Source organism: Cygnus olor, chromosome 11 (assembly GCF_009769625.2).
Source record: "Cygnus olor isolate bCygOlo1 chromosome 11, bCygOlo1.pri.v2, whole genome shotgun sequence".
Classification (NCBI taxonomy): Eukaryota; Metazoa; Chordata; class Aves; order Anseriformes; family Anatidae; genus Cygnus; species Cygnus olor.
The window spans coordinates 13,877,520-13,904,232 of record NC_049179.1 but is presented as its reverse complement, the minus strand read 5'-3'; the positions used below and the strand labels follow the sequence as shown (position 1 = coordinate 13,904,232).

Here is a 26,713-nt window from a genome sequence, read left to right as displayed (position 1 = left end):
CTTGGCTAGTAGACTTGCTTTCAGAATTTTCTTCCCTGTGCAAGCACCAAAACCAGATTAAAGTAGTCCAAGAAATGCCTGATAAGTTAGTTAACAAGGTCTGCCTGCTTAATTCATTTAGACACAGCCTCTTTGGCTCTTTGAATCGTAGTGGGGAAGAAAGGGCATTGTGATTTTTGATAGAAGCTCTAAAAACAAACAAAAAAAAAGCAAAGTTTTTTTTAATGCTTTCCATCTTTACCAGACATGCTTCAGTGTTCTTCTGTCAGCTGAGCTCTGTAAGCGCTAGCAAGCTGGAACGCAGATGGTTAGAGGGTATCTCAGAGGGTTTTGTATCAGCTGTCCTTCCTGGAAACTGGATTCCTCCAAGATCCTTCTGTAAATGTAACTGAGTATAAAATAACTTACTAGTACAGTAAGTAACGAGCTTGCCCCTTGTTTGGTCTGTGGACGCTTCCATCCAGCTGCGTCTTCACTTCAGCCCAAGGTATTTCTAATGCTTTGGTAAAATGGGTGCCAGACTTCCAGTTCCTCATAGAAAGGCCCTGAGGGCAGGCCCCTCTGGGAGTGGCTTCCCTTCGTGCCTGTGGCTCTCCTGCATGCAGGGCTGGGAGCAGCTTTGGCTGGGGTGGAGGAGCTGCAGAGCGCGGTGGCTACCAAATCCTGTTTGGGCCTCCTTGAGTCATGGGAGTGAAGCGACCTCTGTCCCTGCAAGAGTCTCCTCTCCCCAGGGAAGCTGGGACACAAACGTGTGCAAGTCCAATTCGTTGTCAGGCATGACTTCGCTGAGTATGCAAGTAAATATCTGGGTGGTGGCTTTCCCAAAACCCAGCATCTTTGAAGGCATACGTAAGGAGTTTGCTGTAGCTTCTTGGTACTTCCTTTTCTATGTGGAAAGCGAGATGTTGCTGATTTTTTTTCTCTCCTCATACTGGTAACAAGTGAGATGCACTCTGTTAAGAGTAGTGCTAGAATAATTATTTCCTGCTTGGATTAAAACTCTTTATTCTGTGATGAAAGAGCAAATAAAAAGACTTCACAAATCTAGCACTTGCTTCCAACGATGGATTTTTAAAGTTAGTCCTAAGTCACAAACAGGACTTAAGTATACTGATTAAAGAGCTGTAGCTCGTTAGGGGTGTCATGCCTTTAAGTGATTTATAAATTAAAAAAAAAAAAAAAGGAATTGTATACTTAAGGTTCATCAAAAAATAACATCCTTGGCCCTGAGAGCTTTGGTTTCCTGGTGTTCCTCCTCGTGGCTCTCGAACCCCGTGATGGTTGAGAAGGCAGGTTTGATTGCTTCCAGCAATGCACTTATTGTCCCTCGCTAATTTTGGCTAGCTTGCTAGAAGCGAATCCCATGTTGTGTATACAGAAAAGGGCAAATGTCTGTTTGCTTGTATTAGTGCTGACCCATTTAGAGGAGATTCAAGATTAAAATTTGACTGGCTCAACGCTGTAGTTATCTGTACTTTTTCATAAACCCGCAAGTTCATTGGGTCAATGCAAAAAGGGTTTACCAAAACCAAAGCAAGGTGACCTCATCCCTGCTCGTAAATAGAGAGACATTTGTCCTGCGTGATTAGAGGCAGAGAGAGCTCTCAAATCCATTTCAGTAAGCTAAACCTTTAAATTTTTAGAGCCTGAGTACTCAGCTCAGTTCCTGCACATCTGCCATGGCTGAGACAGGCCTAGGTAGGTCTTCAGCAATACCAGAGCCTTGAGGAAGTGCCCTAAGTGCTGCAGGTGGGCTCAGGGGCACCGAGCTTACCAGCCTGGGCTTCTCAGACTAGTTTCATCGCAGAAATTGATCTGCGCAGCCAGCCATCTGTCTCCGTGTTGCTCGTACACACTGATCTGAGCCTGTGGGTAAAGATCCTGGCAAACACGTCACCCTTTAGCACGTGTCTGAGGTGTCTGCGTCTGCTTAGAACATGTTCGGTGAATGTGGCTTTAGACTCTGAAAGGGAAGAATATTTGTGTGTAAGTGACAAGGATAACCCTGCCTACCAACCAGCTGGTTTTCCTCTAAGCAGCTCCAAGCTGGTATGCTTTTAAAAGGTAGCAACAGGCAAAAACTGAATACAGCAGTACCTTAAGGTGGTGTCTGTAATCTGAAGTCTGGGAGAGGAGACTCAGGGAGATGCAAGCTAGTTGGGTGAGTTACACTGAGTCACTAGTACAAAACGCTAATGACTAATTGTGCCCAGTTTTATTTTTAACAACTTCACTAATGATTGAAAGCTGTAAACAGCAAACTGGCCTGAGATCCATGTGGCAGGAAGGTCTTCGGTTAAGTTTGTCTTGGTGTCTCTGTTACTCTTCTGAATAAAACAACGAAGAGAAGAAGCCAGCAGAACATTATACTTGGACTCACATGATCTTCTGATGAGAAGGAAAGTGGTTTTTAATAGCCTACTCTTTTCTCCCCTCTCCTATGAAGCTTGGGACTGGAAAACCAAAGCTTCAGAACTGTCCAACATTCAATGTCTCTGCAGCCCTCGCCCTGTGTTCTCTTGCAGCACAGATGGCTGTGGTGGCAGAAACTTGTGGCTCTCTGGCGTGCTGCTGATCAATAGCTGATGTCAGACTTGTTTTCTTACGAGGGCTTTTGGTGTAGCTGCACTGAGTACAGCAAGTGCTCCTGAGATTTTTGTTATCCTGATAGGAAGAAGAGTAAGGCTTCAGTACAGCCTGTCCTGTTGGCATGTTTTCCAAGTCAGGAGGAGCAGACAGTTCTGGAGCTTTATCTTGGAGGTTCCGATTCCATATCGGTTTATTGTGTCTGTAAGGAATCCAGTTCTAACTGTACATATCGCTTCTGCTTTGCAGTCACAGGCTGGCAGCACTCTCTTTTACTGGTATTATCAAATTTCTGCAGCGAGCCTTGTGCATGTGCAGCAGTGTTAATTAGGTGGCTGTGTCTCAGCCTCCCGGTGGCTCTCACCTTCTTGTTGAAGTGTGGTATGTGTGATATGTTCTAACTCCTCAAAAAGCAAGTGTGGGAACAGACAGAGGCTGTTTGTAAACTTGTCTGCAGGAGGCTGCCTTGCTAAGTCTGCCTGAAAGTAGCAGGAAACTTCTTTCCGCCTGGCTTTGCACTTCAGTAATTGTGTAGGTACTACAAAAGGTTGAGAGGAACGGTGCTGTGTTTCCTCTAGTCTTCTAAAGGTGCAGAGATTTGGGCCGCTGTTGGAACTAAGGAGAGTGTCACCATCACCATCTTTGCAGAGATGGTGACTGTGTGGTCTTCTGCAAGTTCATAACCCTCTGAGTCGCTTTATTTTTCATTGCTGTTTTGTCTCTCCTCGTGAAGATATCCTCATGCTGCAGAGGAATTAGTATGCTGTAGGCAACTGAGCTAGTCTGGAAACTCCGCAGGCAAGAGGTTTGCAATGCAGATGGGTCAGAGTTGAGTGGCTATGACTGAACACACAAATCAATTGCAAAGTCTGTGATGGGACCGCTGTATAAATTTGTGTTCTTCCCTTGCAGCCAAGAGATGCAGCCTTATCAGTAACAATCGATTTGTTTTACCTCCCTTTGCAGGATAGCTCGGCTAGCACGTGGATCCAGACAGTGAAAATTCAGCAGAGGACTGGCTATTATTCCTTGTTTGATATTGGTAAGACTTTACATGTCAGTTGCTATCTTACTTGCATTACGCATGTGGCAGAGGGAAAAAAAAAAAGCGTCCCTTCAATACAGATGAAATATCTCTGTAATAACTGCATGCAGTTATTTGAACCATATGTTCAAAAGCAGCTGGCTCAGTTCAAGAATTTGATTTCAAACTGGAAGGATATTGTTATATTGCATTTCTTTTTAACTCTCCCTCCCACCCTTTCCCCGCTTCCTTTACTCCGAAGCCCTTGAAGGGCCAGATTTTAATCTAGTCCTCCTTTAACTGTGGAACAACAGTGAATTAAATGCTGAACTCAGTGATATATATGCAGTGACCACCTTAAACACATGCGGGAGTTAATACCAGTATAGCTAAGGACCTACCGCAGTAGTTCTTTTAAGTTCTCCTTTTCAAGCCTGGCTTGTACATCTGGGAAGAAGCATCCATCCCAAGCTGCCAATATCCCTTTATAGTCTGGCTTTTCACTCAGCTTCTATTTGAGCTAGGTAGTCTTGGCCAAGATCCCGAAAGCATTGACTGGCTTCAGTCTGCAGGCTTTGACACCTGAGATACTGTTACAGTCCTAGTCCAGCACTGATTAGGAGTAAATCTCCTTTCCAACAGGTCATCCAGTTTCCGTTCCTTTTGGTGGTCAGGGTGTTTAGAGCAGTACAAAACAAGTTTCCTTTCATCTTCCAAGTAGCTAGACTGAGCTGATGTACTAGGATTTAACTGACAAATTAAGGTGGTTAGCACAGTTTTGTCTTCAACATGGCAAGTGATATTCGTATCCAACAGTATATTGTAGAAGGCTTTAATATTGCTCTTTATCTCCAGGTTCAACATGAGTGTGATGCTGGAAACCCCTGAGCTGCCAGCAGTGTTTGATGGGGTGAAGCTTGCTGCAGTCGCTGCTGTTCTCTATGTTATTGTTCGCTGCTTGAATTTGAAAAGCCCAACTGCCCCTCCTGAACTCATTTACCAGGACTCTGCTTTGTCCCGCTTCCTACTCAAATCCTGCCCGCTTCTGACCAAAGAGTAAGTAGGAGCTTTTTCCATGTTGTCCTGTGTTGTGGGGAGAAGAGCTGCGCTTAGGCATCTTTCTGCCTAGTGTATTTCTTAATTGTGGATACTAATGAATGGCAGGGTATTCTCTCGAAGAAATAAATGTCCTAAGTGCAGCACTTCATTACTGTTAGTGTTCCAGGTAGCTGGGTTAAGACCGACCCTTGTTGTCTGGGGCTTTCCACAAATGTATGGAAAAACATGTCTGTGTCCCTCTGTATAGGATCTGTATGCAGGTACTGCAGTGTACAGCCTGCCGTCTGCGGAAACGGCTGAGGGATGGATGCAATCAGCGCTTGTTCCTGTTCATGTACTCTGCTCTCTAGTAGAGAAGAAATCTATCAGGGCTCGCAGGAAGGAAATATTTTCGTAGTGTGGCCATGTGCTTGTAATGAAAATGGGGATGGCTCTTAGTTTTAAAGTGCCTACTTCTATCTGAAGTGCCTTAAATTGATTGAAGGCTAATGAAATCTATTACTGGGTAAAGCACATCATCATAACTAGTTTAATAAAGTAACAGCATACTGGACAGCTCTAAGAAAATCCTGTTGAATTCACCCTCAATTTGAGATTATATCAACTGTATATTTGAGCAGATTGATCTTCAGCTTCCCTATCTAGGACCTCCAGACCCAGTGCAGTTGCCCTTACCTTCACCAATAATATGAAGAATTTACTACAACTTCATGTAGCTGTAGAGGGCCAAGGGCTTTGACACTGCAGTCACCCTGAAAACTTGCAAGTCCTTTTTAAAAGCCCTAAATGCATCAATTATTTAGTAAGTGCTAAGTGCTGCCAGATGGACCTTTCTTTTGGATTGCTGAAGTCACGCTGACTTAAAGATAGTTATTTCAGGGAAGATGAGTCTTTTAGCGGTGCTGTTAGGTACCTCGCTTACATAAAGCGTTATGATCTTAGACCCTAGGGTTTGTAAACTCCTAGAGAGAACAAAGTGTTATCTGTTTTAAATTGGAGCCCAAAGGGTATTCCCTGATGTACTGAGTTTGATAGTAACGTATGTCTGAAGCTGAGCGTTGAAGGTGAATATTATTTCTAGTACCATAACTGCAAAGCAGTTGCTTCCCTAGAAAATGTCAAGTTGCTAGAACCTCCTTAGTCCATTTTAGACACTTGTCATTTAAGAGCTGGCACTCTGGATGGACGTGGCCCTAGTCACTGAAAGAGCAAGCATTAAGCTGTGCTGATTGCGGGTCTTGAAGATGTATTAATAACAGGGTAATCCTTAGAAACTTAGATGGATGTGCTTGTTGTAGAGTATTTCAGAGTCTGTGTTACTGCTATTCCAGCGCCGTTCCCATGGCACGAGCTCCTAAGCAGTACCATATTAGAGCCACGTTTCGGACTTCCACGCAGTTGAAGAACAAAGCATTCCCAAAGGAGTGAAAATGCAGAACATGTCTAAACATTGTAGTACATCTGTTGTGTATTAGTTACAGGCGTGAAGAGCTTCTTGCAGAGCCCTAGCGTTGTGTTCATTGTGTGCACCCTCGCGTTGTTTGTTTTCTCTGGATCAACTCGGAGCTCACACTTGCCAGCTCCTCTGAATACTGTAGCTGTGATTTCCAACACCTGGTTCTTGGGCAGAATGTTGCAGGAAAGGCTTGTACCACCCCAGGAAACAAACAAATTAGAATAAAGTATGTCAAGTAGTCGTTCAGTCTTGCTAACCTGTATAGCTCTGTTCAAGCAGAGGGGGATGCAATGCTGTTGGTGATTGAAAGGGCTTTCTGGAAGGAGAACTCAGTTGTAAAATGTTTGAGACTTTGCTATTCTGTTGAGGTTATCGCAGACTTTTTTTAAATGCAAATATTGAAATATCAAAGAAGTCCTGTCTTTATGCATCAAAGTCACCTGGAGACTAATGGGGAACAAATGTATTTAAATTCCTGCAATTATGCATGAAATGGTTTGTAGTACTAATTAGGAAGAGCTATGTGGAGACATCTTGTGCTATACTCCACTGAAAAATCTTGTAAGGCTTTGATTGCTTGCTAATTATTCAGAGTGTTAGGAAAGCTGATTAAGCAGCTCTTTACAAATTCTACCATGAAAGCAAAATAAGTAGCCCAGCAATCGCTTCTGTTAGATCAGTGCTGGGTTTGTTGTAAGATCTCCCACTGATTCTTCTGCGCGGATGGAAACTGTCTTTCAGATGTGGTGCGTTCAGTGCCCGTATGCTCAAGAGAGGAAGGAGTGAAGGTATCACAAACAGGGTGTCAGGTAGAAAGAAATAAGCAAAAATTATTCTATCTGTGCAGCTATTAAAAATAACTGGAAGACACTTGTATTGTATTTCCCCTTCGTGGCATCATCCTTACCTATGGACTTACTCGATAAGTTGTAAACAGAGCATCATTCAGTAAGCCAAGTGATGGTGGATGAATAATGTAAGAGCTTCGGATAGTAAAACTGCCCGAGGTGGCTGTGTGCCAGGTACCTTGTACTTGCAGATGTTAGTACTGCTTTTTACAGTTCTCTGAACTGCTGGGGGCTTTCTACGTATCTATCAAACACTGGTAAACAAAAGAGTTTTTTCCTGGATCAGAAGGAATTCTCATCTGTTTCCCTTCCTTAACCTGTGTCCAGCTCTGTACTTTTGCTCACCAAGTGGAGTAGTGTAATCAACCCCTTTTTTATTCTAAGATCTGCTTCTTGCTAGAAACCTCTTGCACATCAGTTCAGCTACTGGTACCCTCAAGCACTCAGAGCACCAGTGGATAGGCCTACTTTTTCTGTCTTTCAGATTGGTACAGGAGGTCTGCTACCTCTTATTCCTGGAGAAATGCAGCATTGACTCTTTTGACTCACAAAAATAAATTTGGCCAGTGTTTGCCTTCCTGGGCTAGAGATTTTTTGGCTGTTCCTAATTCTTCTACTGTCAAGTGTACGTGTGTCTAGTCCTGTAGAGCCATGGCACAAGTATCATCCTTATGGAGAATAATTTTCCTTGCCTCCTGCACACTTATATCCTTAATAAAGGATGAGGTTCAAGCAAGGCTTGATTTGTAAATCATCCTTTAAATACCTCTGGATTGGTCTGCAAAGGGGAAGAAATCGACCTGTCACCTGTTGTAATGCAGGTGGCAGTTCTCAGGCTGTCCCCTGATGGGAACAAATTGTAGACTGCTTTCTTGTCGTCGGTATCCGATGTGCATCAAAGTAGATGCAAGAGTTAATGTTTAAAGTGTTAATCTTCTCGGTTGAAATGAAGTAATGCTCCAAAAATAAGCCTGTTGCTGAACTTCCACTTCAGATCTTTGAAGATCTGAATGCTGATGCTTGCTAATAAAAATAGCACGGTTTTTATGTGCTTTGTTTGAGCTGCTTATGCAGCTGCTGCTTTCCTAAATTCCTGTGTGCTGGGAGATGTACGTGCTCTAAAATCATAATCTGCTGTCCGACAGCTGCTAAAATTTAATCTGCAAGCACAGATTGGAATTATTTTTAATCATAAAAATGCTAGGAGAATGTTTTTGAAACACCTAGGAGTTGCTGCTCGCAGGGACTGTTGTGGATAAGATATCCTATCACGACGTGGGGATGGGCTCTACAGCTAAAATGAATCACTTGGAGATAAAAACGCTCGCATTTGTGAGCAGATTGATGTAACTGTGAATTCATTTGGCCGGTTAAGACACATGACATGATGAGTACATAGTTCACTAAAATCAGTTTCCATAATAAGTAACTGCAACCCCAGACCTGCTCTCCCGTCTGCCTTCTGCTGCAGAATCCCACTACCCAAACACTGAGTCCAGGTACCAGAAGTTGTAGCTGCAGGAAACCCGAACTGCCTCAGATGCTTCTCTTCTGTCACGGTACCCGCTGTCTATCGCAGCTCACCAAATCAAAACGGGAAGTCACTCAGACACGTTAGCTGAAAGCCTTTGGATCTCGAGCAAACCGGGAAGCCATTTTTTTCACGGAAGCTGAGATTTTTGTTTCCGCTACAACGTAGCTTTGTGTTTGCATCTCCCACGTGTCAGCATTTGGTTGTGTGCTCTATTGTGATATGTCACCCTCATCCTCGTGCAGGCAAGAGGTCTTCTGGCGGCTGTCCCCCACCCAGCTGTCTGCTCACACCTTGTTGTCTTGCTCCAGTAACCTCAAACTGCTGCTGCGGAGCAGCGGGAGCGCTGCCCATAGGTGGACGTGGTGCCTGTGCCTGGGTTCTTGTGTCTGTGAGCAGCTCGGTTGTAACAGGGCACGCCGAGGAGTGAATCATCTCCATACAGTGAAACGTGCTGGCCTGAGATAATCCCTACAGGATAATGGTTTATTTCAAAACTATTTTGGTCTGCAGCAGGCATTACGGAGGAGCTGAGGAAGCCTGTCTTGTCCTTGAGCACTTTTCCTCTTCCTACTCTCAGTATCTGAGGGAGGCCACCTGCTTTTGTGAGTGAGAGCCCTCGTTTGAAAGACACGGTAAAATTTAGCAGTAGTGGTAGTTTCTTTGTTAAAACCTAAAGGACAAGGTTTGAAGGCTTCTTGAACTGAACACTTATTTGCTTGCCTTTGAGAGCCCACATGATACCTAGCACATGTTTTCACGTGTCCCACCCTGCTGAGCTTGTTTGCTTAAGGTAAGCCACAAGAAAAACAGCCTGAGTACACGCTCCCCTGCCTACAGGGGGATTGTTTTGGAGGAGCATCTTTTTTGAGCTGTTTGCCATGAGGAATGTTGGCCTCATTGTAAAACAGCCTGCGCTAGCTATAGCTATCAGCACTGGATATAGTTAAGTGTTTTCAGCTGGATTGAGTATGAAAATATTGCTGGAACTGATCTTTACATAATATGGCTGAAATAAAATTTAGCTTATCTAACCTGCACTTTCAGAGGGTAAGGACTCTTGAATAATTCCTGGCTAGTGTTTTTTTCTCACCGGTGTGGTTTCATGTGCCTTTGAGATTAAAGAATTCTTTCTATACTCTTCAGTAAAAGCAAGCTGAAGGTCTACCTAAACCCTGAATAATGACACAGTTGTTGTTTTTTTTTTTTGTTCTTCAGTCCTGTGCAGTCTGGCACTGCAGTGCTCAGTACTCAGTCTTAAAAGTTCTTGTGGACTTCCTTCCATTGAAAGATGCAAAGTCACTCACAGGAAGACTTTCAAAACCAGGTTTATCTATTGCCAAAATAGAGGGTCAACAAAAAATAGTCTCAGATCTTGTGCTGCTACAGATTGTAAGGATGCTTTGCAAAGTCCAGCTAGTCCATCAGCTGAGCACAGCATTTTACTGGAATGCATCAACATCGACACATCCCTTTGCTACTGCCAAGGCTTTATAGGGTTTTGTAGTAGGTCAAATTGGCAGTTTGTTGTCTTGGTAAAAAAAAAAAAAAAGTCTAATATTTTAATCACTGTACTAGCTGGCTGCTTTTGCAGCAATCTGTTCTGGTGAGTTTTAATCTGGTTTAGTTTTTCACTAACTACGCAGGATTTATGCAATCTGGGCAAATTCTTTCCACGCTCCCCGTTGAAGTCTTGTGATGTTCAGTCTCCTGGAGGCTGGAAACTAAAGGGACTTAGAGGTTATCTATCTTGCTCTAAGCCTGTAGCTTGAAGGTCAGTGGGCAGTAGTAAAAGAAAAGGTGGGTGAGATAACAAGCTGTTGCTGTAACACTTGTGTGTATTTCAGAGTTGTAACTGGTTTTTCTTAAATGCGAACACCAGAAATGTACATTAACATATTTAAGTAAGACTAAGTGGGAGTAACAAGTCTCTGCATCAGAATAGTGTCCTATGTACATTACTCACGCTGGATTTTGACCTTTGAATATTCATCTCAAGTGTAGTTACACGCAGGGTGACTAATGCTAGCACATCTCTGCTGCAGGCAGAGTCACGCTTAAACAGCTGACAGAAGTTAACTTAAAAGATAAGCTGAGCGTTTTTCTTCCTCTGTCTATAGGATGCTCAGAAACACTGGCTCGTGCTCTCTGAAGGGACCAGGCAGTGAATTCACCCTTTCCCGTAAGGCTTTGCACAGTTTTGGCACAGATGGAAACGTGAAACCCATAGGCAGCCTCTGTCCCTTGTTATACATGGAGTCGGAGGGGTTCCTGCCTTGTTCTCAGTCCTGTAACAAAGGATGCATCAGGGAAACGGCGTGTGCTCTTTGCCTGTCAAAGAAAAAAAATGGCATAAAGGTTTGACTTATTGAAGATCAGTACTTCAGGCAACTTCTATAGTCAGATTATTTGAAGGCAGTCTTATTTTTTCCCCAAGAACCCAGCTGTGAGTTGAGGAAGCAGGCTGCACGCTGTTGATAAACAGTACTCTCGAAGCCATTTGTCTGCGTTTAAACTCCAGCAGTGGTGGGCCTTGAAGACTCTTCTGATTTGCTTTCTAACAATATCCTGTGGTATGTGCGGCTGCAGCTGCTGCATCGATCGCTCTGGAGCACTGTGACTTACAACCGGAAACCGAACTGCAGATGAATGAGGAAGGATTTGGTGCTTGCACAGATCTTCAGATTTTTCATCAAAGTGGCAGCATTAATCAGTCACAGCTGTATAACTTAGCTCCTGTAGCTGGAGAAATGGCTTTACTATTAGCCCTGCTGGGTAAGACTTCAGATTCTACCTGGGATAATTTTGACTTTAAGAAGTGCTGTGTAGAAAATCACCCAAGCTTCCAATGTCCGTGCTTATCCTAAGGTTAGAAACCGCGCCCCGATGTTGATGTCGGAGTCTCTTCTGGAGGAGTTGCAGTTTCTGATGGGTTGTATTTGGGGGGGGGGAAGAAAGCTACTAGCAAAATGCATCAGCAAAAGACTTCTGTAAAAAGTCAGGCGCCATCTAGGTATGGGGTACAGCTACTGAACTGCTTGTTATGTAAATATCTGGGGTGAAAGTAGCTGCTTTGCGCTCTTCTGGAAGAGCGGTGTCACCTCCATCTGGTGTAATAGTTACAGGAGCTGCTCAAAACCCTCTGCAGTGAGCAGTATGTGACCTGAGCAGAGCCATCTGTAGTCCTTGTCCTGCCTTGTTTATACTGACTCTGTCCCTGTGTGTGTCCACTTCGCGTTAGGAGACAGTTCACTCCCTTCTCTTCACCTCTACCAGCAATTACAGAGGATGAGCTTGCACAGTCCCCGTCGTTGCTGGGAATCTGTGTGGCAGGCGTGCTGCTCCTGGCAGGCACCTAGCTGCAGTGCGTCCTCCCGGTGTAGAGATGTGGGGCTGATAAAAGATGGGTAGCGCTGCCAGTCTCATTTAGACTGTAGGAGAAGCCTTCTAGGTGAGTGAGAGAATCCAAGAGGCACTGGGGGCCAGTTTACAAGGTTACAAGCATCAGCTGGCAGCTCTCGTAGCTTTTTTTGAAGGGATATCTACTTCTCCGGAAAGCTGTTACGGGTTTCTTTGGGAAGTACACTGGTAAAAACTGGGTGAAACTGTATAATGAGCTATTGCTGTGTTGCTTTGGCTTGGAGAAGACACCCTTTATGGATGAGGGAAGAGAATGGAGAACAATGGGTATCCTTCTGCTAGAACTGCTGCTCGTCTTGCTAAACAGGCACAGAGTTCTGTACAAAGTTATTTTTAAAGGGTACGTGGGGGGGACGGGGCTTCAGATGTGACACGAGCTGCCATGGGGAAGTAGGTCCAGCGGTGATCAGCGTCAGAATAAAGCAAGGCTTCTGTTCAGTCACACCCTGATGGGTTACAGCCTTAAGGAATAAATCGGATGAGCCTAAAGCTGCCTGGTGTGCTGTGAACAGGAAGAGACGTGAAAGAACAGGATCCCTGCTTCATGTGGTTGCAAGCAGTAGATGGGAATAAGTGCAAGCAGTCCTTAAAAAAAAAAAAAAAGGAAAAAGGGGGAAATGCGTTGCTGATCTCTCGGGATGCAAGGTGATGTGGGCAGCTCTCAAGCTTGTTCTGGATACCCAGCCCTGTGCAGCAGAGGCCACAGCTCCTTAATTGGAAGCATGTTCCCTGGGGCAGCTCTTCTCCTAAATAATGAATTATTCATGCTTTCCTGTCAAGAGCTGATGTAAGTCTCGTTTTCAAGGCGCTGGCTCAGTCTCTCCTTTGCAGAGTGGCCAGGTGAGTGCCCCACCAGCACCGCTGGGCAGCAGCACCTCTTCTGTTAGACCCCTTGCAGCTCTGCTTGTAGCAGCGGAGCAGAGAGCCAAGCCTTGAACCCCTTCCAGCTAACAGCTGCTTACCCCAATGTCTTTTTGAGGACCGCTAAAGCCAGAAAGAAAAAGGCCGTCTGTTTTGGCACCTAGCTTTAACATGCCCTGGATAAACAAGGTTGGTGGAGTGCCCCTCTTGTGGTGAAAGGGGTGGATTTATTCAAGTGGTGTTTTTCTTGGTCAGTTCTTACAGATCCTTTTGAAACTGGTCCTGCTTTATTACCAAACCCTGCTTGAGAGGCAGAATTTCCCCGTACCATGCTCCTCATTCAACTGAGAAGAATATTTCTGTAGAAACTTGTCGCAGTGAGCAAGTCTTGTGGCTTTTAGTCTTTCAGACCTTGTATGAATCCTCTTGTTTCTACTGCTGACCTATGAAATCGAGTGCTTACACAAGTCCATGTGGCTCAACCCAGCAGGCCTCGGTGCTTCAATTAAAACAGATTTACAATATTTGACAAGTTTTGAAGGTCAGGTTGGTTGGCTAGCAACGTGCTGTTCCAGTCTCAGTAAGACACCAGGACTCTGCGTAGTCTGTGAGAAGCATTTGTGCACGCAACGTTTCAATGTGTAGGAATGTCTGCGTGTCTGCGTTTTGGCCTCTTCTCTGAGTGCTGATCTCTCAGCAGGGAGAGCATATCAGTCTCTCTGCTCTAGTAAGACTGTGAAGAGCGGTGCTGTCGGTTCAGTCACAGCAAAAACAGTTTTGTGTTTGTTACTGTGTTTGGAAATGAGGGGGAGATTTGTTATGGGATTGCTTATGTGTTCTCAAAGCTTGTTAACGCAGCAGGGATGTGTAACTAAATGACTCCCTCTTTCAGGTACATTCCACCCCTGATCTGGGGCAAGAGTGGACATATCCAGACTGCCCTTTATGGAAAAATGGGGAGAGTGAGATCACCACACCCGTACGGACATCGCAAGTACCTCACGATGCCAGATGGAGCAACAGCAACCTTTGATCTCTTCGAGCCACAGTCTGAGCACTGCACTGGAGGTCAGTCGAAGCAGCGGCTGGCTGCATCTAGCTGCTGACCTGGGTTCTGTGCTCTGGGGCATGGAGGGGGATAGATAAGAGCCCTGATGCTTGATTCTCAGAAAGGATAGGTGTTGATTTTGGTGATAGGAAGGGGGCAGCTACACAGTACTAGCCAACGTGTGGAGGCTGTGAGACCATCTTGCTGTGCACTCGTATCTCAGACAGCAGAGCAGGACCCACTGGACTATTAATCTTGTGCGGCAAGGGGTGGGCATTAAGGAGCAGCAGAAATGTTCCATAACCCCTCTGTATGAAAACTAACTCCATGTGCTTAGGATATGAAGGAGTCTAGACTATAAGAGAATTCTATGCAAAAAGTAGAAAATCCTGGTGATCTACTGCATTACATACATATACTCAGAGTGAATGTCAGATTTAAAATGCACTATTACTAGTGGTAACAGCAATACTTAAAATTGAGTTACTGTGACTCGACTTCAGTAGTACAGTCTGACCTCTGCTGCAGCTGATTTCATTGTAAGCCCACGACTCCCATTTGGCCTTCAGAAAAGGCCAAATTCTTAACATTATCAGAGTCGAGATCTTTGTGGTATAATGCTGTGCTGCAACAGTTTCTGTTGTCCTTATCACTGAAGAGAATCTGAACAGTGCTCTCCTAATGAGGCAAAAATGCACAGTGGGTAGAGTTAGAGCTTTGCACATAAGTGCAAAGAGTATGATAGCTAATTGGAAGTACGTATGCTAATCCTGAATATATTTTACTGTCCTTACTTGAATTACTGTAATGGCTTTCTTAGCTGATAAAATGATACCTTGTTAAACTGATGAGCAGTGCCAGCAGATCAGATGTTAGATTAGCCACAAAGCAGGTGATGGCTAATGTCAGTTGGTCAGAATTCCTGTGCTTAGCAAAGCTTCATTTTGAAGATCTGGGTTGCGCTGGATTCTGAAAGGGAAATGAGAAAATAGCTTAGTGTACCTGGTGCATGAAGAAGCAGTGGGCTCTAGTGCTTCCACACACTTAGTAGTCTCAATAGGGGCTGTCAGAAGGCAGAACGTATGTGATGTCAAACATCTTTCTTCAAAGGGAAGGATTTTCCCTTGGTCACTAGGCAGTTTCTGTAGAACTGTTTGGTCAGCCTTCCCCTAAGTTAGAAAATTGTTCTTCTGCTATAACATGAATTGCTCGTTACACATCTTTAGCAATAGAGCTGCTAGTCTTCTGCCCCACACCAGGCTTTTTGGAAGAATAGTAGGGTTTTTACCTTTCTTCTGATACGTGGTTTCCCATGGATCTGAAATGGAAAGCTTCTGAATTTCTTAATTTGCATGAAGTGACATTTACTTAACTTCCCTCTCTTTCTATGCACAGAGGATGTCACAATGGTAATCTGCCCTGGGATTGCTAACCACAGTGAAAAGCAGTATATCCGCACTTTTGTTGACTACGCGCAGAAAAATGGGTACAGGTGTGCTGTTCTGAATCACCTGGGGGCCTTACCGAACATCGAGCTCACTTCTCCACGCATGTTCACGTACGGTAGGTACTGCGACAGCTGACGGCTTTCAGTCTTGTGGAATTTCTAGGACTTGATCGGGCTCCTTCAGCACACCACAATTGCCATAGGGGAATTAGGCTGACCATTTTATACTGTTTCTTAGGAACTAAACCTAACTGATGAGGAAGAAGGGAGGCTAATACCAGGATTCAGTTTTTCTTTCTTACATATAGGAACTAGGATAGTTAAGGAGACCATTTTTGAAAGAAAAAATGAAAAAAGCACTCATGGCTACTGTGAGCCTTCTCAAATGACTAGAGAGATGCTTAAATGTCAGTTTAGTGGGCTATGAACAAACTTGGCTCTGTAGGATAAAAGCTATTTCTGACACTTTGGAAAATGTAGTATGAGAAGGAGTGTGTACCAGCTTATCCAGAAAGTACATTTCTGTTCTAGGAAGGACTTGGTCACATTGGTCCCTGAATGTAACACAAACGTCAAGGAATGGCAGCAGTTCTGTGGTCTGACAGTATAATTACAGAAGCGGTAGTGCTTATGTACCATGATGTGGGGCTTTCACCTTGAATATAAGGAAATCCTTCTTAACCTAGAAATCAAAAGGAATAAAGTACTTTGAGGTGGGTTAAGAGTGACTCCAGTTATTCTTAACTGCCCTGATAGTGTGTGATGTGATCTTGGTAGAATGTGGCCCTCTTGCCGGGGACCTGATCTGCTTGTTCCCGAGTTCTGTTGAGCCTTCATGTCCTTTACCACAAACATCTATAGTTACATCAGGAGTCATGGGTACAATAGCCTGGTGTTGGGTTTCTTTATATTTTTTTAAAGGTAACTAAGATACTTACTGCTAAGAGTTTGGATTAACAGCTCGAATGTTGATCTTGAACACTTGAATTGCCAAAACATCTTGTGCTTTGAGACTCTGGGTCTTGCAGGCAAATAGGCAGTAGGTGCTTCGTTGCTTGTTTTGTAGCTATTAAATCTGCTCCTGAGAGGATAACATTTCAGGAATACCAGCAGCCTCAATTTGTAATGAGGTCCTAGACTGGTGGTAGTTTTGAGTCTACCAAGCTTGACTTCCCTAAAGCATTTGCTTTTTTGATAGAATTTGAGAGCTTCCTTCCAAAAATAGTACCTTCCTAGGACAGGGTACAATCCCCAAATTCGCCGGCTGCTCTCTGAAACTTTCGGCAGTGTCATGCTAGCTTGATACCTAAAAATAATGCCATAGCCTAAATTTTTTGAATAATTAGCTGAAATGGTTAATAAGGAACTGGGGAGGAAGGGAAGTAACACCACCATCAGGGTGTAGAGATCTGCTACTGCGCTGCCTGGTGCTGTTTTGAACAAGATGGTGCTCTAACTCTTTCTCTGTCTAGTGTCAAATGCAGTCTAGATTTCCCAATCCTCCTCTAATTTTCTGAGAGTTTGCTGGAGCCGATGGCAGATTGTTCATTTCATGTAGCTGTCCTTTAGACCTTAGGGAGCTATTTTGCAGTGTAGCTCTGAAGATATGCCTTTCTAAATCTTTTACAGCCTTGGGAAGGACAAGGAATGTCTAGCACTTCCTTTGAGTAAGACAGTGAATCACTTAACAAGCAACTCTGCCAAGTGTTGTGCCAGCAAGACCCTGCGCAGACTATACTCTGCCTCCAGCCCAAATACCCTGTTGTCCTTCCAGCTTATGCTGGATTCCTGATGCGTTTGTTGGGGAGCAAGTAGCGTAAACTTGATTTGCTGAATCCCCGAGCCTTTATATCAAGCTTGACCTGTTGCTGTTCTAGCTTTAGGTTTCTGAAAGGGCTGCCAGCTGCTGTCAAATCACGACAGTCAAACACTAGTGTTTTGACCACCGGCTTCTTCCAGAGGAGACTAGAGCGATGCAGCATTTGTCATCTTGAGGAGAATTGTCCATTACCAATGTTCACAAGGAAGTGCCCAAGCTGTGATGAAAGGCTCGGTCAGAAGCCTCCGATTTCACTGAAGCAAATGCAAACTGTAGCGCTCAGCATCTCCTCCAGAGCTAGCCAAAACCTGTGTCTGATGTCCAGCAAAGATGTTGCTTTTGGGGTCAGGGCATACTGGAGCAGCACTTGGGTGGCACAGTGTACAGTCCAAACTCTTTGGATTTACCTTCCTGGAGCAGCTCCGCAGGACAGAGCTGAGATTCTGGCTCTAAACTGGAATAAACAGCTGTAGTTTTATTGCTTTTGTTCATGTGATGCCTTCTGTGCGGTTTGAAGCACTGAGTCCAACTGGAAGGCTAACAAAGTGCATAGCCTGTTGATACCATTGTCCTAATACCATCAGTTTGGGAGCTGCTTCTCTTTGTTTCCTCTTTCCAAACGTAAAGGCAGGAGAAATAGGTGTAGGTACTGATATGCAGAGTTTTTGCATAGCACTGTCAAAGCCAGGGTTATTTGACTTCACTTCTTCAGTTGCTTTAGAAAGGAAGAGTTTGGACTGTCAGACTGGCTGTTCCAAGGGTTATGTTTTTTAGACTTTATCTTTGGCAGGCAGTCAGACAGGCATGAGCTAAGGTCCACAGGACTCATAAAACAGACATGAACATGTGTGTGAATCAGAGCCCTTAAAATCTTGAGGTTATTGAAAAGTCAGAAAGGGGAAGAAGCTGAGCTTAAAGCATACAACTGGAGTTTGAAGTAGAAATCTGGGGCTGTCGGAAGATGACTCTTGACGTTGTCCTTATTTTTCAGGTTGCACCTGGGAATTTGGTGCGATGGTTAATTACATCAAGAAGACCTACCCTCAGACCCAGCTGGTTGTGGTAGGCTTCAGCCTGGGTGGAAACATCGTGTGCAAGTACATGGGGGAGAGCCAGGCCAACCAGGAGAGAGTCCTGTGCTGCGTCAGCGTGTGCCAGGGCTACAGCGCGCTCAGGTGAGTCTGCAGTGTCTCTGCTGGTCTCTTCTGGGTGGGGAAAAGCATGCTGGTTCTCTTGCACCTAATTAAATTAGTCTGTAGGACTGCAACATGCAGGATGCCACCTTCCTGAAGCAGCAGTCAAAGCTTTGTTGATCAGCAGCACAAACAAACTGTGTCAGCAATACAAATTAGCTTTCTGTACCTGGCCAGGTAAACGCTGGCAGCTTCTGCGCATGCGAGTTGGCCTGCCTGTGTCGTGGCAGAACTGCTGGTGTCGTAAGGAGAGGCATTCCCCATGCAGTCCTGGTTAATTAAGCAGGCTGGCTGGGCAGTGAGACAAACTACTGAGCTGGTGCCAAGTTTGAAGCAATAGTTTGCTTTCTCATCGCTCTGAGGAGTATCGCTTGGTCCTTAATAGCTTTCCTGGCTTCGCTGCGGAGTGTCATCCGCCAGCTCTTATCTGGGGAGGCTGGAAGGACACGGCTCATACTCTGTCAGTCCATGCTCCCCTCTTTTTGGGGGTGCCACTGAGACAGGCAGGGGGCTGGTGGGAGGATGAAGAGGCTCTTGCAACCCCTGCTATCTGCCTGAAATGGGGAAGGTGGGGAGGCTAAGGCTTATAGCCCTAAGGGCTGCCTAAAACGTTAACCTGTTGTTCCCTGCCTGGTAGCCGAGGCTGTAGCACTTCACAGGAGCTGTAAGGGCTCCACCTAGCGTTAGCACTTCCATTCACTGATGGAGGGTTTGGGTACAGCACTGCTGCTTGAAAACTGGCAGCTCAGCTAACGTGCAATAACTTTCCGTGTGCACAGTTACTGAAGATTAAAACAGTGTAACTCGTTAAGCTAATGCTTCCAGTTCTTGCTGTCTCTCCATGTGGACAGCTACTGAGGTACGGCTGGTTGTACAGTAACTTAATTGCCTCTCTGAGCAATGACAATATTTGAAAAGCAAGGGGATATTGAGGGCAGGGCGTTTGTGACCAGATCCTTTGGGGAGATAAAGAGGGAACTGGCAGCACTGCGAGGGGCTTGCTGTAGAACTGGGCCTCCCAGCCTGGTGAAGCTAGCCGGAGCTCTCCGTGCTGCTGATGCTCTACCTCTGCTGTGACTGGTTTGGTATTCAGCAGTCTGAAGGCGCCTCTTATAAGTTAAGCTCTTACAGGTGGAAGTAATAAGTTTTTTCTGGAAGCATTAGACGTGGCTAAAAGTTTGACAGACAATTCAGTAACATTCCAGTGTACCTCATACCTTTTGAGACTTCAGATCAGGTGTGACTATTGCTAACAGTGTGCAGTCTGCTGCTAGGTCCCCAGGAGTTCACACCCTTAGAAATCCGAACAGATGCTTTCAAGAATAGTCTGTTTTTGTTCCAAGTAAAATGTTGTTTGTTGTCTTGAGGTTCTGGCACAGAGCATCCTATTGAAGCCTGCTCCTGAAACCGTTTTTGTAGCCATCAAACGGGGTTTGCAAGGATTGCATCTGGCCTTGACCGGTTTGATTTATCGTACACAGTTATGCAACGTTGTATTTCTGGTCTCCAAAATGTTCTGGGTAATTCTGTTCCATGAACTGATTTCTTAGTAGTATGTCATGATGTGCTGGTGAAACGGCAGGGTAAGGACAACCTGTTTAACAATGCTGCACTTGGATATCTGCGTGGAAAAATAACAGCTGCTCGTGTGAGTTTAATGCAAGTCTTCTGCGGGTTCTTGTGGATTACTGAGCTCTTGACTCCACCTGCTGGGTAAACATCTACTAGTAAATCTCTGGTCACAAAACATCTGCTGTGCATTACCATGCACTCAGCAGGAAGGCTTCTCATATCTTGTGTCTCCCTACCTAATATTTAGTGCTGCTTTTAAATGCTAATTAGACAAAAGAGCTAGGGGAAAGCAACATCAGTAAATATCCACGAAGTAAATGACAGGATAGGGTGGGCCTTGTACCCCTGGCTATAAAAGGGGAAGGGAGGAGGTACAAAGCATCTCTAGGTGGAATGGGTAAGTCGTAGCCTTCCTGGACTTGGTCTGCTAGGTGAAAATAACTGGTTTCTTCCCTTGAAGCTACACAGAAGTGGATTGCCCTGGTTAGATTACAATTCCTCTTTTTCTTAGCTTGTACAGCCTTTATCCGCAAATATCTTTAGGAAGTAAAGGGAAAAAAAATTAGGAAGAAGTGTTGGTGAGCAAGATGAAGCAGGAATTCGAAATATGAAAGCCTTTCCAGGGCGCTAAGCAAGTGCCCCATAGAGGGGCACGGTAAAGTAGATGTAATGCAAGGCTCTGCTGGCAGAAAATGGGTCTCAGCTTAATGAATTAACACAAAGTCTGGGGAATTTGTTCCCTGAGGCTAAGCAGGGACATGTCTCCTTATTCCTTAATCTCTGCCTGCACAGGCTTGATTCTGCTTCTTGATCTTGTGGAATGCATCTTTAGTGTAGCTACAGGCTGTGGGGAGAGTCCCCACCTTTGAAACCGGTGCAGTCCTCAAAAATACTGGAAGTTGCATTTTTGTCAGTGCTTGCAGCCCTTCCTTCATATTAGGAGTCCTGCTGTCTGCCGTAGTAATTGTGGGGAAATGTAGTAGGTTTAACTTCAGTTGTCTTGAAATGACTTCAAAGGTTTGCTTGGGAAATCTTTTCCTGTCTTTATTCCCCTGTCCTGGTGTAAGCATGGTAGCTATAGCCTGGTTAGACAACAAGTCCATGTTGCAGCATGGCTTGCAAGCAGGCAGCTTGCTTATGCTCTGCTAGGAAACCTGCAGCTTGTGGCTTGGAAGGTCGTGATAAATCCGCTGTAGTTCTCATGGTATGTTAATGTTTAAATGGGAGTACTTCAGTAGCTAAAACTGCCTGCTCCCAGCATTCTTAGGTGGCTCAGTAAATGATAGTATGTTTCCTCAGTAACAGCAAACCCTGGTGAGAGCAAAGCTCTAACCTGCCCATGACCCTTCAGAGCCAAGGAGTGCTCGTATCTGGCAAAGCTCACAGAAGTCTGGACGACTTTAATTCTGTTTTAACAACAGATAAGCTGTGAAGTGCTGTTCTGCTCTGAGAATAGGTAAAGGCTTCAACTCTGATGCCACTTGCAGCTGCAACGAGTATTTATCCCTGCAGTTCCTGCCAATGAAGGTAAAACAATAATAGTGTATGTAAACATTGCAAACATCTGCACAAATGATTTCCTTTGCAAAGCTATTACACACAATTAACTTTTTTTCAGCAACAGGTTTTAGTCCTTTCCTTGGTGGTTCCATTAAGTAAATTGCATTCAACTTATGCAAAGGGATACCAAAGTCCTCTTGTCAGTGTTGCAGATCTTGACTGATGGCTCCTAAATGCTCTGATCAGGACAGCTAATTGCATTGTGCAAAATGAGACTGCAGATCTGTTTTCTGATACTACCGAACTTCATCAAAGCAGAAGTCATTTCCTGGAAAAGGTTAAGCTATGGCAGGGAAAGCCTGGAGATTTGTTTACTTAGCCTCTAGGCTGCAGTGAGATGTTACGGTGTATTACTCTGATCTTTCAAGATCTCCATTAACAGCTTAGATTGTTTTGCTGTGTGTTTTTTCTAGGGCACAGGAAACCTTCATGCAATGGGATCAGTGCAGAAGATTTTACAACTTCCTCATGGCAGACAACATGAAGAAGATCATCCTTTCTCACAGGTAAACTTGCATTGGTGCTGCTGATTGGGTCAATTGCTCTATTGGATTTATCTTCTCTTCTCAGTCAGACTTTGAAAATCAGACTCCTGGAAGATTATACACAAATCCCCTGCTCAGTGTCTTTTAAGTGCAGCAAGAAAAAGAAGGGGAGCCCATGCCAATTGCGTGTACTGTAAAATATACAAATAAGCTCTGGTGATCCAGTTAGAAGAAAGCAAGCTTTGTTGTGGTTTCTTGCCTTCTGAGGAGACTTGCTTAATGAATAAACAAGATGAGCACAGGAAAACACTGTAATTAAACTTCAAAGTGGAGTATTGTGCATCTGTTTCACTTCTAGCTAAAGAATCCTCTATTCAAGGAGCCTCTGGTTCTGCCACCTACTGGAGGTAGGATTAATCTTCAAGATCTGCTGCAAGGGGCTGCTGCTTATCAAATAAGCAAGCAGTCATTCTGTAGATCTGGCTTCTAGTTTTCTTCTCCAAAGAGCATGTAGCCAGCCAGCAGAATACTTAGTGCTGCTCTTCCTAGAGTGCTACTGTCCTTGCAGTATCCCTGTGCTGCTGTTGTGATCTGTGGCTCTCAGATACGAAAGGAGTGTGTTTGTTAAACAGGTGACATGATCCATGTTGTTGTTTCCTAGACCAAAAATGATCTGGGTGCTTCTAGGGCAATGAATATGGAAGTACCTCATCTGTGGATGCTAATTAAGACCCATTCCAATGAGGAGCATGTGTCACTTGCCAACTTTTGGTTCATAGCTAACACTCCTGTGCGGTATGAAATACTCGCAGGAGGAGTTAGGACAACTGATGTGTAGGATGATCCACGTAATTCACTCCAGACTGATAAATATTTGGACAACTTGACCAAATTATACATGTCAGGGTATATAATCCCCCATGAAATGGTGCTTAGATTTATAAGCTAGATAAAGGCAGTGCTGGCTTGAAGGAGATTCAGTTAAGTAATCTTTTTTTTCCACAATCGTTTGTGCTCTAAGGCAGCTCCCCCAAGTCAAGCCTAGGTCTCCCTCCTGCTCTGCCCTGCAGTTGCTTCTAAAAGGGAATAAAAATCCTCTCCAACTTGCAGCCTTTGTTCTATTTGTTAAGGGAGTGGTTTCTTCTGGTGAAGAAACACATCCTCTCCTGAGGGTAATAACTAATTATGACAAGTGTCCATAGTAAATAGTTTTCTGCTAAGGTAATGCCCCCAAGTAATTTCTGCTGGATGAGCTAACCTAATATCTGTGCTGGGGAGGCTTCAGGACCAGATGGTGACGGGGCTGCTATGCCCAGGACTGCTAGTGCTCTCACCGAGCCACCCACAGGTTTGATCTGAAGCCAGAGGACCCTCCCTCCAACGTGAAGCCTCTGTTCTAAATCCCCCTAGTGCTGTCTGTTCTGGGAAGGTTCTTTTTAGAGGCCCCTTTTGCAGTTTTTCAGTATAACAAGAGAGCGTTTTTCTCTGAAGTGGCTGTTAGTTTCTGTTATACCTCATTGTGAAGGGAGGTGGACAAAAAAGCTGTGCTTGTTTCCAAGAAAGCCTCATGTATGTAGCCCACTTCTATTCTTATCTTGTCAGATTTGGTAAACTCACTTGTCCTTGAGCAGGTCATGGCCGTGCTGCACTTGTTATGGTGTTTGGATATTTATCTTGTTATTCCTCTTTCAGGCAAGTTCTTTTTGGAGATAACGTGAAGAAGCCACAAAGCCTTTCAGATGCTGATCTGAGCAAACTCTATACGGCAACATCCCTTATGCAGATCGATGATAATGTTATGAGGTATGAAGGGGGACTCTGTGCTTCTCTGTGGGTCTCTGGAAGTGCCTTCTGTTTTAAGTGTTACTCTTGCATACCTCTTGCTGTGCCTGTAGGAATCTGCTGAAATGCAGTGCTGACAACCCCAAATCCTTCCTTGTCTTTACATTGAATAAAACTACAAAAACCAACCAACCTTTATTTTTGACAGTCACAGCTTCTGTAAAGTCATCCAGGAGGCATTTATCTGTAACATCTGAACCTGCAGCCCAGAATGAACTAGGAAGAGGCAAGCTCTTGCCAAGACGTCTACAAAAAAAAAAAAAGCAGAATGTGGAAAGCATCTCAGAACTGCTCATGAGTGTTTTTAGTCCTGCTTGAAGTTTCAAAAAAACCCTCCCCCCAGAATAATACCTTCTCTGTGAACATTAGGACTGGATGAGATAACATGAACTTTTTAACTTGTCATACTTACACCTAAATTAAGCTCTCTGCATTATTAGGCAGCAGTCTGTTACTGCCTGTGTCCTTGAAAACAACTTAGTACTTTGTTCAGTGGCTGTGATCTTGCTGTGGCATGTTCTGTATCAGGCATTGACACCTTTACAAAATGCTGAAGCTGTACGCTGTCAGCTATACAACTAAAAGGTTTTTGGAGGACTAGGAATATTGCTGTTTGTTGTCTTTCTAAAAGTGATTCCTAGGGGAAATATGCTTGTCCTTCATCCCTGAGGCCTGTCTACTTTGGGCCTACAGCTGCATCATTGTCTCCTACCCCAGGAAAAAAAAAGCACTTGAGTATAGGCTCACTGAATCCTTGGTTTGAGATGAAGGGCTAAGGATATTGCAAAGAAATGGAACTACAGTGAATTCTGGGCGGCTTGTAGGCACGCCCTTTTGTCCAGTGTGTTTGAGGTTCGTAAGCTGTGATGGTTTTATATTTGTAAAGGCTTTCAGGTAGTGAATAAGTTTATAAGTAATTCGTACAGAAGAAAGCAAATTAAGTTTAAAAAAAGATGCCTTGAAGGCTGCTAGACTTCCACTTGAATGTTTAACTTGGTATGTGTAGAAGAAGCAAATCCTGCTATCAGTGTTTGTGTAAGCACAGAAAGCATAAAGGCATGTGCTGCCAAAGGTGAATTTTGCAGAGATGCTGGGTAGAAAAAGGCATTGTCCTTAAAAATATGGGTCTGGGCATGTATGTCCTTACCTGCAAATGGGAGTCAGGTGGATACTAGAAACATGATGGCAATGACGCTGTCCATTCCAGGAAGTTCCATGGATACAGTTCCCTGAAGGAGTACTACGAAGAAGAAAGCTGCCTGCACTACTTGCACAGGGTAAGCTCTTGCAATTGACTGCTCTTGTACTGTCTTCTTCGTACTGGAGATAAAATGCTCAGTGCTTTCTGTTGCTGATACATAGACGCAGCTGTCTTAGCTTGGACTTTTAGAAGTATTCAGACATGATATTTTGGAGCGGGATTTCAGTTCTTAGTACTCCTAATACTGGTTCTAAATGCTCTGGGCTATTTAGAGAGCGTAACTCTGGGTAGTAGCATCCAAGTGACCTAGGTAAAGCCAGAAGTTCAGCTGAACCCCTCTGAGTGTAGGTGCATAAGGTGGGAAATAGGTGGTGGCATACAGCCTTCCAGGCAGAAAGGACTGGATACTCTGGAAGAGGCTCAGCACGCTATCTGGAAGGCAGATGCTTAGCAGGCCGAAGTGCTGCAGAAGTAGAACTGGAAATTAATTCCTTCTTGATTTGCTGAACCAGAGGATGGAGACACTCCAAGGGAGTTTCCTGGACTTTAACCAAGGTGTCTATAACAGCTGGCACTAGCTGCCTGATGTGCAAAGCAATGTAGAGTAAAAAGGGTGTAGCTATTTGAATTCTGAGAATGGGGAAGATTTGTGACTTAATCTGTGTTTGCTCTGTTACGCCCGTATCACTTTTCATACAATTGAATTGGAAAAAAATAAAGTGCTGCAGAGTACTCCATTGGTAAAAAGCCACCAGTCTGAATTTTTGACTGTTTTGCTGATGGATCTCCGGATAAAGGACAACTCTGAAATAAGATGTCTGAATTGAGCCAAGCTAAGAAGCTTTATAACAGTTGATAGAAACTCAAATACCAACCCCTAACTGTTGTTTTTTCTCTTTACTATGTTTCTTGATGCAGATCTATGTTCCTCTTCTGTTGGTTAATGCTGCTGATGACCCTCTTGTGCATGAGAGCCTTCTATCAATTCCGAGAGCTCTTTCAGGTATGTTGAAGCAGTCTGCTCCAGCAGTGCATATTTGTGTACCTGCAGCTTCCTTATCTCATCATGGTCCGTGATTACAAAGCAGCTTGACTTGCCTTATGTCCATAATCCTGTGGGAGGTGTACTAAGCCTCTTTAAAACACCAGTTGCTAGAACTAATGAGGTTCTTTGTGAGGAGGAAGAACTTGAGTCCTCCTTTCAGGCATCTTCTGCTGTTTAGGCTTGTGTTGATAGCCAGCAGTTCACATTCAGGTTACTTTCTTGAATGGGGAAAAAGAAAATGCTTCATGTTTTTTTTTCATCATTGGGATTTAGTAGAAAGGTGGGTTATTGCAGTGATAATTTTGAACAGCTATAGATGAACAGTCACCTTCCCTGATGAATGGAGCCCATGCCTAGCTGTGTTATTTGATAATGAAATAAAGTGTGTCCTTTGAAAGGAGTTCTGTCAGCTGTCTGTCTTCAGTCAAGAAGAAGTCAAATAGCCTTTAGAAGCTCAACAGAGCGAGCCAGTTGCTGTTTCTCTGCACAAATGGTGCACGGGGAGGAAAGCTGGGTTCGTTCTTTTTCTTGTTGAAAGCTATGAGCAGAGGATTCATCTACAGCTGCTTCCAGACAGATGCAAGCACAGGGATTTTTCTCGCTGTATGTAGAACAAAGTGGATAATACAATGCCAGGGCTTTGGTGCAGCTCAACATCATGCTAACAGTCCTAGTTCCAGTGTACGTGAGTTAAGATGGAAGGATGTGACCTGTAT

At 44.3% G+C, this 26,713-nt stretch overlaps 1 protein-coding gene across 6 annotated transcripts in view; it reads left to right on the top strand.

Annotated features, from left to right (window-relative positions):
• Positions 1-26,713, top strand: part of ABHD2 (abhydrolase domain containing 2, acylglycerol lipase) — a 40,000-nt gene that overhangs the window by 6,486 nt on the left and 6,801 nt on the right. For 5 of the 6 annotated variants that reach the window (XM_040570500.1, XM_040570503.1, XM_040570502.1 and 2 more), the window contains 9 exons: positions 3,553-3,628; positions 4,466-4,666; positions 13,678-13,853; positions 15,229-15,396; positions 18,091-18,274; positions 21,838-21,930; positions 23,602-23,712; positions 24,959-25,028; positions 25,871-25,955. In XM_040570500.1, the coding sequence (XP_040426434.1) occupies positions 4,473-4,666; positions 13,678-13,853; positions 15,229-15,396; positions 18,091-18,274; positions 21,838-21,930; positions 23,602-23,712; positions 24,959-25,028; positions 25,871-25,955 (1,081 nt within the window). In that variant the 5' untranslated portion in view covers positions 3,553-3,628; positions 4,466-4,472. Of the gene's footprint in view, positions 1-3,552; positions 3,629-4,410; positions 4,416-4,465; positions 4,667-13,677; positions 13,854-15,228; positions 15,397-18,090; positions 18,275-21,837; positions 21,931-23,601; positions 23,713-24,958; positions 25,029-25,870; positions 25,956-26,713 lie in introns of those variants that run through there. The other variant, XM_040570505.1, reaches the window with a different exon arrangement.